The sequence below is a fragment of the Erinaceus europaeus genome, chromosome 15, assembly GCF_950295315.1.
Source record: "Erinaceus europaeus chromosome 15, mEriEur2.1, whole genome shotgun sequence".
NCBI classification, from domain to species: Eukaryota; Metazoa; Chordata; class Mammalia; order Eulipotyphla; family Erinaceidae; genus Erinaceus; species Erinaceus europaeus.
The window spans coordinates 26,322,745-26,337,168 of NC_080176.1; the positions used below are offsets into that span (position 1 = coordinate 26,322,745).

At 54.3% G+C, this 14,424-nt stretch overlaps 1 protein-coding gene across 1 annotated transcript; it reads left to right on the top strand.

The window, feature by feature from the left end:
- Positions 1–7,522: 7,522 nt before the first annotated feature.
- EPO (erythropoietin) lies at positions 7,523–11,311 on the top strand. The gene is made up of 5 exons (XM_007534832.3): positions 7,523–7,559; positions 7,629–7,795; positions 8,082–8,168; positions 8,525–8,704; positions 8,834–11,311. The coding sequence occupies exons 1-5, from the start codon at positions 7,523–7,525 to the stop codon at positions 9,008–9,010; spliced, it is 648 nt and encodes a 215-aa protein (XP_007534894.1). The 3' UTR covers positions 9,011–11,311.
- Positions 11,312–14,424: the final 3,113 nt, after the last annotated feature.

Genomic DNA, 14,424 nt, shown 5'->3' on the forward strand with positions numbered 1-14,424 from the left:
CCCGATCTGATAGAAGGTGAGACAGAGAGAGCAGAGACACCCCTGTACAGCCCCACTGCTTAGGAAGCTTCCTCTTTCACATGATACTACCAGGTGGTGGCCGGGGGCTCAAACCCGGGTCCTTGCATACGGCAAATTGCGCACACTATCGGGTGAGCAGAGTTCCTACGCCCTGCCCTGCCTCCCATTATCCCCTTTCACAGCTGTCCAGGGCATTAAGGTGCATGCCTGCCCCTCCTGGCTCTCTTGGGGCCCAGAAGGCAGACCCCGATTCAGTTTCTCCACAACAGCCTCGACCGTCACTTGAACTTTACTCGTGCCTCCCTTCTGCCTTCTCGTCCCCTTCCCGGATCACCAGAGGCCAGGATGCCCCCCCCCCCGCCCCCTCCACGTCCCCGGTCACCTCACGTCTCAGCACAGAAGGTCCAGACCACTGGCTGAACTCCGGGAGCCGCCGGGAAGGGAGGAAAGAGCCCCCCTCCGTGTGACTCCAGCAGCTGGGCCTTCGTGCCGGCCGGGGGTCCGGGACTGCTCAGGGGGGCTGTAAATTTGCCTCGTCTTGGATTTTTCAATTGCACTCAGCTGCCAGGAAGAGTAGAACAGAGCCTGCTTCCACCCCCGCCAGCCCCGTCACCAGAGTCCCTCTCTAGCCCCTGGTTCCCAGGCTGCTGGCTCAGGAAGTGGCCAGAGGCCTCGCAGAGCCTCGGAGCTGGGCTGTGCAGACCTGGCTCCCAGGAAGCCTTGTTCTCCGGCTCCAGGGTCTCCAGTGGAGGCCCCCCACAACAGGAGCCACACACGAGTGACAGGCCTACCCAAACCTGCCCTAAATCATCCTTGGCAGTGTCTAAGTGAATGATGCCCCCTGGGTTGTGCAGTGCTTGATCTGGTCAGCTGTGCACACGAGCCTGGCTAGGGCATGGGATGTGCACATAAAACCATGCCCTGCATGGGGGGCTGGGGCAGGGGGAGGCAGGGATTCTTCCTGGAGGAGGCCACACTCGGTTTGGACTTAGAGACAAAGGGGCAGAGTGGGAGGGTAAGGCAGGTGTGTAGGGGCTGTGGGGGGAAGGAGGCACAGAGAAAGGCTGGGGAAGTCATACCCCGTCTACCAGGAGAGGAAGGAGCAAACCAGAAGAACATTTTGGAAAGGAAGAATGAGTGGTCCAGGAGGTGGCACAGTGGCTAAGGCACTAGACTGTCAAGCATGAGGCCCTGAGTGCGATCCCTGGCAGCACATGTACCAAAGTGATGGCTGGTTCTTTCTCTCCTCCTCTTTCTCATGAATAAATAAATTCTTCAAAAAAAAAAAAAAAAGGAAGAATGAGTGTTAGAATTCAGGGGGTGGGGGGGTCCTAGATCTGAAGTCCTGGGGAGCCACAGCTGGCCCCTGCCCAGGGGGGTTATCCAAATGAGGTGTTATTTATTAATTTTTTAATATTTATTTATTTATTCCCTTTTGTTGCCCTTATTTATTATTGTAGTTATTATTGTTGTTGTTACTGATGCTGTTGTTGTTGCATAGGACAGAGAAATCAAGAGAGGAGGGGAAGACAGAGAGGGAGAAAGAAAGATAGACACCTACAGACCTACTTCACCACTTGTAAGTGACCCCCCTGCAGGTGGGGAGCCTGGGGCTCAAACCGGGATCCTTACACCAGTCCTTGCGCTTTGCACTACCTGCCCTTAACCTGCTGTGCTACTGCCCGACTCATTTATTTATTTATTTATTTATTTATTTACCTACTTACTTATTTGAGAGACAAGCAGACATACAGACTGATTGACAGCAGAGCATTGCTCAGCTAGTGGTGGCAGTAGGGATTGAACCCAAAACCTCTGGGGTTTCAGGCGTGAGAGTCTAGTGAACTACTTCCACACTATCTCCTCCAGAATATTTAGCTCTTCATTTATTAACAGAGCCAAGAGCACCATTCTGGCAGAGGCAGTGCTGGGGTTGGAACTCAGGGCCTCAGACTTGCAAGTCCTGTGCTCTAATGCTGAGCTGCACGTGTGTGTGTGTGTGTGTGTGTGTGTGTGTGTGTGTGTGTCCCATAACCACTGCTGGAACAAGGCCTCTGTGGGAGGTTTGCCCAGTGTGTGGGGTGGCAGAGTTGGTTGCAGGGGTCAGAGAGAAGCCCCTGAGGTCAGCAGCCAGCAAGGTGGGGGATGGTGGCCCCAGGTGGTCTGGGTTCCAGGCCTTTGGGGACTGATAGTTTTGATTTTTTTTTTTTTTTTTAACCAGAACACTTGCTCAGATCTGGTTTATGGTGATGCAGGGGATTGAACCTGGGACTTGACAGAACCTCAGTCATGAGAGTCTGTTTGCACAGCCATTGAGCTATCTATCCCCCACCCAAGAGGACTGATAGTTGAACCTAGTTGGGTGAGACTCAGGAGTGCCCAGGGAAAGGCTGAACCCCAAAACAGCCCTTACCCTCTTAGCAGGGCAACTGGGGCCTAGGCACTGGGTGAAGGCTCCCCACTAAAGCTGCAGTCATGACCCCCCCCACCTTGAGGAACAAACACCCTGGCATCCAGGCTGGAGGCCTGCTGTCTTTCCTTCTGGGAAGTCAGGGGTCTGGGGGTCTCTTAGGAGTTGCTTTGTGAGGAGGAATAGGGCCTCTCCCTCCATTGGCTGTATCCCCGATCTGCCACCCACACCCATGGTCAGGTCAGGGCAGTGACGCAGGATTCAGTGGACCCGGAAGGCAGGAGAACGCCATGTGGATGTGTGTGGACGTGAGCGTGTGTGTGTGTGTGTGTGTGTGTGGGTGTGTGTGTTAGCCTGCAGCTGCCATAGTCTAGGGAGATGCAGCCCTGCTAAGGTTGGGATGGAGGGGGCCCAGGGGGCCAACCAGGCCCCTCCACTGCATCCTGAGGCCCCTCTCACTCACCCCTCTGCACCATTCTAAGAGCACAGTCCCCCAAACCACTGCCTGGAGGCCTGCTCCCACCTCACTTGGGACCTCCTCAGTCACCCTCTCAGCTGCCTCCTGGGACTCAGTTTCCTGCTGACACTTCCCAGCAGGTGTGTCTGTTCATCTGTCCCCAGGATCCCCACAGGAGAAGGGACCTCAGGAATCTCTCTCTCTCTCTCTTTCCTCCAGGGTTATTGCTGAGACTCAGTGCTGGCGCCATGGATCCACCGCTCCTGGAGGACATTTTTTTCCCTTTTGTTGCCTTTGTTGTTTTATCATTGTTGTGGTTATTATTGTTGTTGTTATTGGTGTTGTTGGATAGAACAGAGAGAAATGGAGAGAGGAGGGGAAGGCAGAGAAGGGGAGAGGAAGACAGAGAAGGGGAGAGAAAGACAGATACCTGCAGACCTGCTTCGCCACTTGTGAAGTGACCCCCTGGGGAGCTGGGGGCTCGAACCAGGATCCTTGCTCCAGTCCTTGAGCTTTGTTCCCTGTGTGCTTAACCCGCTGTGCTACTACTGTACAACTCCCCCAGGAATCTCTCATTTCTGCTCTTTCTTTTCCTTTTCTTCTTTTTTCCTCCCTTCCTTCCTCCATCCCTCCCTTTTTTTCTCATCAGCTTTACCATTATGGGTCGACTTTTCAGATAAAAAGACAGAAACAGGCTGGGTGGCAGAGCACCCAGTAGAGGGGCACATGTTACCAAGGAGGTGGCTCAAGTCCTCCAGCCCCCAGCTTCTGGGGGAGGGGAGCACTCCATGGGCGGTGGGGCAGGTCTGCAAGTGTCTCTCCTCCTCGTCGTTTCTTTCTTCCTCTCTCTGTTCTCACCTCTACCAAAAATAAATACATAAATAAAAGAATGAATGAAAAGGGGGGGAAGGGCTGCAGGGAATGGTGGAAACATGTATGCCCCGAGCCCCAGTGATAATCTCTCTCTCTATAAATCTTTCTATATATCTATATCTATCTAGAGAGAAATAAGGGGGCGCAGGTGGTGGCACACCTGGTTGAGTGCACGTTACAGTGTACAAGAACCTGGGTTCAAGCCCCTGGTCCCCACCTGCAGGGGGAAGCTTCAGATGAAGCAGGGCTACAGGAGTCTCTCTGTCTCTTTCTCTCTCTGTCTCCCCCTTCTTGATTTTTGGTTGTCTCTATCCAATAAGTAAAGATAACAAAAAATTAATAGAGAAGTGAGAACAGAGCCCTGCTCAGCTCTGACTGATGGTGGTGCTAGCGACTGAACCTGGGGCCTCAGAGCCTCAGGCAGGAGAGTCTTGCTATGCTGTCTTTTCAGTCTTTTTTCAAAGATGTATTTTACTTCACAAGAAAGAGAGAGAAGCTGAATGACACTCCAGCACAGGTGAGGCTGAGGGCCTTCAAGTCCTGTGCTGCATTGCTGTATTTTGGCTGACTAAACCAACAAACAAATGGGAGCTCTCTTTACAAATAAAGCCCACAGCTCCAGAGACTCGCCTACCCCCAGACTTATCTCCACATCTCGCTCCCCCTCCTCCCCATTCCCCAGCCTCCCTTTCACCACCATGAAGCTTTCACCTCTCCCCAATGAAATCCTACCAACCCTCCATGGCTGAACTCACTATCACCTTCTCCAGCAAGTCTGCCTGGATTAAGACAGCTCAGATTTTGGGTTCCAGACTCATTGGCTCAGTCTGTACGGCCAGCCTTGTGTGCACAGTCTTGGAGTAGGCCAGGCTCAGCCAGAGCTCAATGCCCCAGAGAAATCACACACACACACACACACACCACCACCACCACCACCACCACCACCACCACCACCACCACCACCACGTGCATAGACAGAATAGTTGGAGGTGGGGGGTGGTGCAGTGGGTAGAGCAGCAGAGGGCAGGACTTACATATGTGAAGAACTAGGCTCCCCCCACCCCCAGCATCTCTTTCTCATAACACATAACAAACACATAAACACACTGCAACTATGAACTCCCTACAGCCTGAGAAGGCCTGGGAACAAAGCAATGCAGAGCAACAACTGGGTTTGAGGAACTTTCCTGTTTCTCATGAAAGTCCCCATGACAGATGAGGGCACAGAGGCTCAGGGACCAGGACACCTAGTGGTGGGGTGGGCTGGGCAGGGACACAAAAACTGGTCTTTAACTCCTGCTCTGGGGAGTCTGGCTCCTCTACTTCCAAATCAGGGCTTCCCACAAGTCACAGAACTGCACATTCTGACTGCCATCACTCTGGGGGTGTGTAGTTCTGCTTCAGAGTTCTTTATGGGTTATTTTAAAGATTTATGTGTTTATTAATTGGGAGGAGCACTTGAAACATGTGATGCCAGGGATCAAACTCAGAACCTCATGCTTCAAAGTCCAACGCTTTATCCACTGCAGCACCTCCTGGGTCACTATTTCAGAGTTCTTAAGGTGGGGTGGTAGTGGAATAGCATAATGGTTCTGAGAACAGACTTTGGTGCCTGAGGCTCTGAGGTCTCAAGTTCAACCCCCCAGCACCACCATAAGCCAGAGTTGTATAGAGCTGGGAGTGGGGGAGAGAGAAAAAGAAAAAGAAAAAAAATCAAAAAGAAAAGAAATTGTATTGGGGGCTGGGCAATGGTGCACATGTTACCACATGCAAGGACCCAGATTCAAGCCCCTGATCCCTACTTCATGAGCTGTGAAGCAGTACCGTAGGTCTCTTTCTCTCTTTCTCTCTCCCTCTGTCTCCCCCTTTCCCTCTCAATTTCTCTATGACTTTATCCAATAAAATAAAAATAAATACTATATATTTTTAAATGAATTGCATTCAGGCTACACTATCTCATAGGTCAAACGCACATACTCAACAGTGACAGGAAAAATAGCTCAGCTGGTAGGGTACAGGATTTGCCTCCCATACACTGGACTGGGGCTCCAACTTCTTTTTCTCTTATGCTCTAAATGATAAAGTGAATTTTTGAAAGCAAGAAACAAATGCCTGGGTGGTGGTGCAGTAATAGAGCTCTAGATTCACAATGAATGTTCTGACACCCTTCCCCACTCGACACCCCCCCTTTTTGTTTGTTAATACCAGCGCCTGCTAAACTCTGGTTCATGGTGGTGTTGGGAATTGAACCTGAGACTTCAGAGCCTCAGGCATGGAAGTCTTTTTGCAGAACCATTATGCTGTCTCCCAGCCCTCTTCCTCCCCCCCTCTCAATCTACCTGAATTAAATCATATAAATCTTTTAAAACATTTTATTATCTTCATTTATTTGGATAGAAACAGTCCTAAATTGAGAGGAAGGGTGAGACAGAGCGACAGCTGCATGGTAACATGTGCACTCAGCCAGGTGCACCACCACCTGTCCCCAAATCATGAATCTTTAAAATAAATAAAACAGAAACCTGATGTCACAGCCAGTTCACACCAAAAACTGCATGCTCTGTGTCCTAAGAGTTCAGTGTCTGAGCTCAGGAGGGTGGAGGAGACAGCATAATGTTTATTTAAAAAAGACTTTCATGCCTGAGGCTCTGAAATCCCAGGTTCAATCCCCAGCACCATCACGTGCCAGAGCTGAGCTGAGCTCTGGCCTCTCATTAAAAGGGGGGGGGGGGCACGTGAGAGGTGGGAAGCCGGCATAATGGTTCTGCAAGACTCTCATCTCTCATGCCTGAGACTCTGAGGTCCCAGGTTCAGTCTCCAACAAGAGCTGTGATATAAACAACTAAAATGTCCAAGAGGTTAAAGAGGGGGAGGAAGGGAGGGACCCCCAAATTCCTGCAGCCCAGCCCGTCTTAACCCTCCCTGTTAGTTTCTAGAACCTGAGCTATGATTGTGGGCCAGTGGGCAGCTGACCCCACCCCCGCCCAGGAGAGACAAAGGTGTCCCCAGGCTTCCCAGAGTGGCACCAGAGGGGTTTCCACCCTCCTGAGTGGATCCCCAAAGTGGGTCCCAGAGGGGTCCACAAAGTGGCACCAAAGGGGTCCCCAAGCTTCACCAGAGTGGCACCCGGTTCCTGAGCGCAGGCTGTGCACCCGGGCACGCGCCCCGCGCACCTCCGGGAACCCGGGGGCCTCCAGGCAGGCCCGCCCCGCCGCGCCCCGGACCCCGGCGTCCTGCCCCCGCGCCGCCCAGGCCCGCGACCCCTCACGCACACAGTCTCCCCCCCCCGCCGCCCCCGGGCGCACGCACACAGCCTGATAACCCGGCGCCCCCGGCGAGAGCCGCAGTCCCCGGCCAGCCCCGTCACCCTCGAACCCGCGCCGCCGCGTCCCGGGATGCGGGCTCCGGGCAGCTGCGCCCCGGCCCGCTGAGCGCTGGAGATGGGGGCGCGCGGTGAGCGCTGTTTGCAGAGGGATCAGCCGCCCCAGGTGGCCGGGTTCAAGGACCCGCCACGCGCCAAGGACCCCGGGAGGGCCGGGTGGGGGTGGGGTGGGGCCGCCCCACCTGCGGCCAGGCGGGGGGACCCCCGGGAACTGGGCGCTCGCCCGGCGCGGGGGGCGCAGGGGGCCCGGGGGCAGAGGGCGCAGTTCCCGGCGGCGGCTGGAGGGGACCGGCGACTCCGCTGTCGCTCCTGGGTTGGAGTTCGGCCCCGGGGGCGCACGCAGGCTGGGGGGCGGGGTGCGCCGCGGCCGCCGCGTTGAATGAAGGCGCCCGAGGCAGAGCCGGAGCGCTGGGAAGGTGGGGTTCCCCGGGCGCAGGGTGCCGGCCTGCGCCCCCCAACGTGCCTTCCCCCCTCTCTGCCCGAAGGCTCGGCTCGGCAGTCCGCGCTGGAGCGCCCGGCTCTTCGGCTCCTGCTACCTCTGCTGTTGCTGCCCCTGGGGGTGTCCGTCCTGGGGGGGCCCCCGCGCCTCATCTGTGACAGCCGCGTCCTGGAGCGCTACATCCTGGAAGCCAAGGAAGCCGAAAATGTCACGGTGAGACCCCTTGCGCTTCCCCGACCCTGATCAGAACACCCCCTCCTTCATTCTTGTTATTGGTTTGGGGGGGCTGGAGAAGGGTAGCCCACCCTCCCCCCCAAAAAAAAAAAAAACACGGAAAGGACGAGACCGGTCCCCTTCCCACCGTCAGGCTGGGCAACCTGGGAGCTTGGGCAATCCTGTGGCCTGGCAGAGGGGAGGCAGGGCTGGAAGGTGGGCGGGCAAGGCGGGAGACCTTGGCGAGGGGGGGGGGGAGCCCTGACACCTCGGTAGTGCCTTTTAGATGGGCTGCACCGACGGCTGCAGCTTCGGAGAGAACCTCACAGTTCCAGACACCAAAGTGAACTTCCACACGTGGAGGAAGTTGAAGGTGGGTTCTTGCTTGCACCCTCTGGAGGTGGGTGGAGGGGGGCAGGAGCCAGGAGACGGGGGGGGGGGGGGGGGGAAGGGGGCTAGGAGAGGAAGAGAACCAGGAGAAGGGGAGGTGGGGGGGCTCACACAGGCTTTGAATCCGAGAGGTGGCGGATCCCCTCTGGAGTAGCCAGAGCTGATGGGGTTCTGTGGTTTGGGAAGGAAAGAAGGGAGGCAGGAAGGTGCTCAGTTCATTCATTCATTCTTTCATTCTCTGGGCTGTGCTGCTGTTTGCTCAGCCCGCCAAGAGACCGGAGGGCGGAGGGCGGAGGGCGGAGGGCAGGGAGGGCCGGCTCTGAGCCCTGCTTCCTCCAGGTGGAGCAGCGGGCGGCTGAGGTCAGGCAGGGGCTGGCCCTGCTCTCGGAGGCTATCCTGCGGGGCCAGGCCCTGCTAGGCAACTCGTCACGGCCACCAGAGTTGCTGCTGTTGCAGGTGGACAAGGCTGTGAGCGGCCTGCGGAGCCTGTCTTCATTGCTGCGGGCTCTGGCTGCCCCGGTGAGTGGCCACGGGGAGGGGAGGGAGGAGGGCCCTGCTCTCCCTGGGATGTCCCTTTCTGCCCGGCATGCTTGATGCCCACCCAGGGTCCCCAGCCTCCCCAGTGACTGTCCTGTCCCTCCTGGGCAGAAGGAAGCTGTCTCCCTGGCCAGTGTGGACCTGGATGCCCCTGCTACCTCCCCCTCTGCGTCCCTCCGGACATTCACAGTGGATACTTCATGCAAACTCTTCCGTGTCTACTCCAACTTCCTCCGGGGCAAGCTGACGCTGTACACGGGGGAGGCCTGTGGGCGAGGGGACAGGTGACAGCGCCCTGACTGCCCACTGCCATCGCTCGGCACCACCACTCCCACCCCCACGGACACTCCAGGACCAGCAGCGATGTGTCAGGGACCAACAAATTGCCCAGAGCTTGACTCGGACCCAAGAGTGTCACAGGGCCAGCTTGAGGCCCTGACACAAGAGGAGGTCAAAAACAGCTGAGTTGGGGAGGGGGGGGGTCAGGGCAGGAAAGTCACTGTCACCTCAGGACCCAGCAGGATGGTGACAGCCACGAAGGGTCAGTGACTTTTTTCTACACAGGGACAGGATGGCCGGAGAACTTTGGAATGAGCTATGGATTGTTCAGGTCTGGGGGATCCCGGGCCCCCGGGGGCTGGCCCCCGGTGCTCTGGTGTGGGGGCACAGCTGCTGTATTTACAAGCCCACTTGGAAGAATGGGAACCACCTGGCTGTCTGCTTGTCTGTCTTCCCAGAAGCCCACCCCCACCTCAAACCTCACTTCTGCCCTGACCGGGCAGCAGGAAGCAGGTGGATCATGGGTGGTGGAGGGGCTGGGTCCTACGTGCTGCCTGGCAGGACCTATCTGGCCCCTGGACCCTCCCCAGCCCCCCCTGGGCCTGAAACCAGGTGCTCAGCCCATGCGGGTTGATTTGGTTGGTTACAGGCTTCCCGCCCCCCTGGCACCAGTCCTGTGTGAGCCAAGGATGCTGTCGAGGAAACAGGAGTCAGGCAGGGCTCCCAGGGCTGGGGCAGCTGCCAACCCAGCCTCAGGACCTGCTAGTCTCCTGCCTCTGTTGTGTGCCCCACAACCCCCAGGATGATGCCATTCCTGGACACGCAGCCTCGTGCACAGAACCAGCTGCCCATCGGTTCCCCATCCTGCCCAGGACTACTCCCCAGGGCAGATGATATCTAGGGCCTCTGTTCCCTGGTGCCAGCCTGTGCTTAGTGCCACCACAGTGGTTCACCTTGCTACCTGGGCACAGTTCCACAGCCCCAGGATTTAGAGAGATGGTGGGAGAGACAGAGATCAGGAAAGACTCCACAGCACCACAGCTTCCTCCAGGGCCATAGCAGTTCCTGCTTCTTCTTTCCTTCTTTCCTCCTTGGCTTATTTATTCATTATGAGAGAGATGAGGGAGAAAGGGAGAGCGAGAGAGAGACACCAGAGCACATTAACTCTGGCATAAGGTGGTGCTGGGAACTGAGCCTGTGGCCTGTGGGTGTTCTGACAGGCTGAGCTACCTTCTGATCCATGACTTAGTTGTTCATGCAGCCGTGTGTGTGTGTGTGTGTGTGTGTGTGTGCGTGTGTGTGTGCGCGTGTGCGTGTGTGTGTGCGTGTGTGCGTGTGTGCGTGTGTGTGTGTGTGTGTGTGTGTGTGTGTGTGTTGGGGAAACTTCATGCTTTCCTAACTTTGCTGCTCACGGGTCAGCTTTTTCCATTTCCTTCTTTTTTTCGTTCAAGTAGAAAGTGAGATGAAAGAAAGAAGGAAAGAAAGGCCACAGCACTGGAGTTTCCCCTGGTGCTGGGGCCCACCCATGTAGTGCTGGGGCTGGAAACCTGGCCGTGTGCATGACAAGGCATGCACCCTACCCGGTGAGCTATCTCTCCTATGCTGTATGCAATTCTCGGAGAAAGTCAGGGCTTTCAAACCCACTGAACAGAAAACATATCAAATTCCAAGGCCAAGATCACCCACCCTTCTCTGCTTCTGCTTACTCCTCCCATGGAACCTCCCCGCCCATACACACACCTGCTTTCTAAGTCCCCTGAGACAAGGGACATGGGACAAAGGGCCCTGATCTGGTGCAGTATGCAGATGACAAGAGATGTCACAAAACTGGATGCCCCCACCACACACACACACACACACACACACACACACACACACACCATAGCTCGGGGTGGTGGGGCTCAGGCTTTCTGCTTAGACCGACAGATTTAGAGAAGCTGTAGCAAACACAGGAGAGGAAGAGGCCGTTTTGTAATCCATGGCAGGAAAAATGACGGGCTGGGTAGGGGGACTGGAAAGTGAGTGTGAGGGGCTGTGTCCTGGCAGGAGATGGACTGCTGGGCTACACTGCCCTCTGCAGGCTTGACCAGAAAGTGCTAGAGAAACTCCACAGGCTCCCAGATGCTTTGGGCTCTTCCTCACCAGGCGTTTCCACAAGTGACAGTCTGTGTTGTAGCACCAAGAGGGTCCACGGGGTGGGTTTGCAGACAGGCATGAGGTCCAAGGTTTGATCCCTGGCATCTCATGCACCAGACTGATGCTCTGGTGCTTTCTCTCTTCTCTCAGTCTCTCATAAATAAATTTTTTTTAAAAAAATACAAAACTAGTTTGCATTGTGGTTTCAAGATGTGACATCTGGCTCAAGCCCCGACTCTGTTGGTGGGTGAGGGAGGGGTCTCTTCTCCTCACTAGGAGGATGGGAGCTAAGTGACTTGTCCCCAAACCCAAGGGATCCGTCTCCTCAGTGACCGAGGGCCCAGCTCTGAGACTTCAGGTTCAGGATCCCAAAGCCTTGTCCACCCCTTAGGATCGTTTGCTGTGAGATGCATTCTTCCCCTCCCACCCCCTGAAATGCCTGACTCCCCTCCTCCCCCCAGACTGATTTGGCTATTGGCTTCTTACTGCATTTAATCACGATGATTTGTTATAAAAAGCAGCTGGGGAAGTGCCTCAGCTGGCAAAGCACAGGGTTTGAGCACCAGAGCCTGGCTTCACAAGTGCCAGACTGACACTCTGGTTCTTTCTTCCCTGTAAGACTCTCCCCTGGCGGGGGCTAGGCAATAACACAGAAGGTTAAGCACACAAGGACCAGTGTAAGGATCCCGGTTCGAGCCCCTAGCTTCCTACCTGCATCGGGGCCGATTTGCCAGTGGTGAAGCAGGTCTGCAGTTGTCTTTCTCTTCTCCTCTCTGTCTTCCACTCCCCTCTCGATTTCTCTCTGTCCTATCCAACAGCAACAATGGCTATAACAACCACAACAAGGCCAACAAAATGGGAAAATAGCCTCCAGGAACAGTGGATTCATAATGCTGGCACCAAGCCTCAGCGATAACCCTGGAGGCAAAAATAAATAAATAGATAAGTAAATAAATAAATAAAAATAAAAGACTCTCTCCTTGGCTAGGAAGCCGGCGCACTGAGTGTGGGACCTTCAAGCATGAGGTCCTGAGTTTGATCCCTGGCATCACATGTGCCAGAATGATGCTTTGCTTTCATATCTCTCTCTTTCTCTCTCTCTCTCATAAAAAAAACTTTCCCCCCCTCCCCTATTGACACTAGGGTTGTCACTAGGGCTCACATTATGATTGGGCCCTCCTCAATCACTATCGAACAGGCCATGGCTGGTGCACCACGATGCACCGATGTTCCATCGCTGGGGAGCCAGAGACGACCCGAACTGCCCCTGCGGCTACAGACAGACTTTGAGCCACATAGTCAACGACTGCCACCTCTCCAGATTCAAAGGAGGTCTCGAAACTTTACATCAGGCTCAACCTGACGCTGTTGACTGGCTACGGAAGAAGGGCAAACGCTAGAAGAAGAAGAAGAAGTGCCTACACTATGAATCCACAACTCTTGGTGGCCATTTTTTCCTTTTCCTTCCTTCCTCCCTTCCTCCCTCCCTCCCTCTTCCTTCCTTCCTTCCTTCCTTCCTTCCTTCCTTCCTTCCTTCCTTCTTTCTTTCCTTCCTTCCTTCCTTCCCTTCTTTCTTTTTCCCTCTTCCCTTTCTATTTTGTTTGAAAGGACAGAGAGAAATTGAGAGAGGAGGGGGAAGGAGAATAAGAGAGATACCTGGGGCAGGGTATCTGGTTATGCAAAGAGACTCTCAAGCCTGAGGCTCCAAAGTCCCAGGTTCAATCCCCCACACCACCATAAGAAAGAGAGGAGGAGGAGGAGGAGGAGAAGGCAGAAGAATGAGAAACAGAAACCTGCAGACTTACTTCCCTACTTGCAGGGAGTGGGGCTCAAACCCAGGTCCTTGAACATAGTAATGTGTGTGCTCAACTGGGTGACTCCTCCCCCCCAAAAATCTTTTTTTAAAACCTCTCTACCTCATATTAAGTAAATACTAAAACGTGTCCTTTTTAAAAAGTGGTGATGGGGTGGGCTGGGAGGTGGCACAGTGGATGAAACACAGTGGCTCTGGAACATGAGGTCTGGAGTTCCATCCCCGGCATCGCCTGTGCCTTAAGGGTGGCTGTTTCTCTCATGGATCTGTGAATCTTGCAAATAAAGTGATGATGGGATCTGATATGAACCCTGGGCTGGGGGCAGGAGGGCCATGGAGACAGGGACTTTTATAAAGTGATGCGTCAAGTCTATGTTTGTTCCTCCAGCCTTGGCATTTGGCTAGAAACCTGGAACAGCCATTGTCACCCGAGGACAGGTAGGGTCACAGGGGAGGAAGCAGAAATCCAGCCAGCTCCTGCTTCCTGCTTGGATCCCAGCTACCAGCAAGGCCCTGCGTTCAAGTCCCGCTACCACACAGGAGTACCACAGACAGCATCCCCAGAACTCCAGGGGGAAATAAAGACGGAGGAGAAAGTTGGCCTTGAAATGGGCCCCCGGCACTGCAACAAGTGGGTTGTGACCCCGAGCGATAGCTCAACATTAGAGCATAGGACTTGCATGCCAGAGGTACTGGGTTCAATTTCAAGCATGGCTGGAGAATTCTAGGATTCTAGGTAGAAATTAGAGGGATAGTCATGGCCTTTTACCCAACTTCCTAATGAAGTTAATTCAGACTCAGAGACCCTGAGCTGAGGAGGAATCCTGCAGTGTGGAACCCAAACGTGTGCTCCCTGTCTTCCCCAAAGCCTTCATCAAGAACCCCCCCCATAATAATAAATTTTATATATATATATATATATATATATATATATATTACCAGAGCACTGCTCTGCTCTGGTTTATGGTGGTGCAGGGAGTTGAACTTGGGACTTTGGAGCCTCAGGCATGAAAGTCTCCTTGTAGAACCATTATAATATCTACCCTTGCTGTTTTTTTTTCTTTTCCCTTCAAGTTAAAGAAAAAAAAAACATAGGCAGTGGAATTCCTTTTTTTTTTAAATATTTATTTTATTTATTTATTCCCTTTTGTTGCCCTTGTTGTTTTATTGTTGTAGTTATTATTATTGTTGTCGTTGTTGGATAGGACAGAGAGAAATGGAGAGAGGAGGGGAAGACAGAGAGGAGGAGAGAAAGATAGACACCTGCAGACCTGCTTCACCACCTGTGAACCGACTCCCCTGCAGGTGGGGAGCCGGGGTTTGAACCAGGATCCTTTTGCCAGTCCTTGTGCTTAGTGCCACCTGCGCTTAACCCGCTGCGCTACAGCCCGACTCCCCAGGCAGTGGAATTCCTTATAAGCTTGGGAGCTATTTCACCATTTTTAAAGTTTTTTTTTTTTTTTGCCTCCACTGT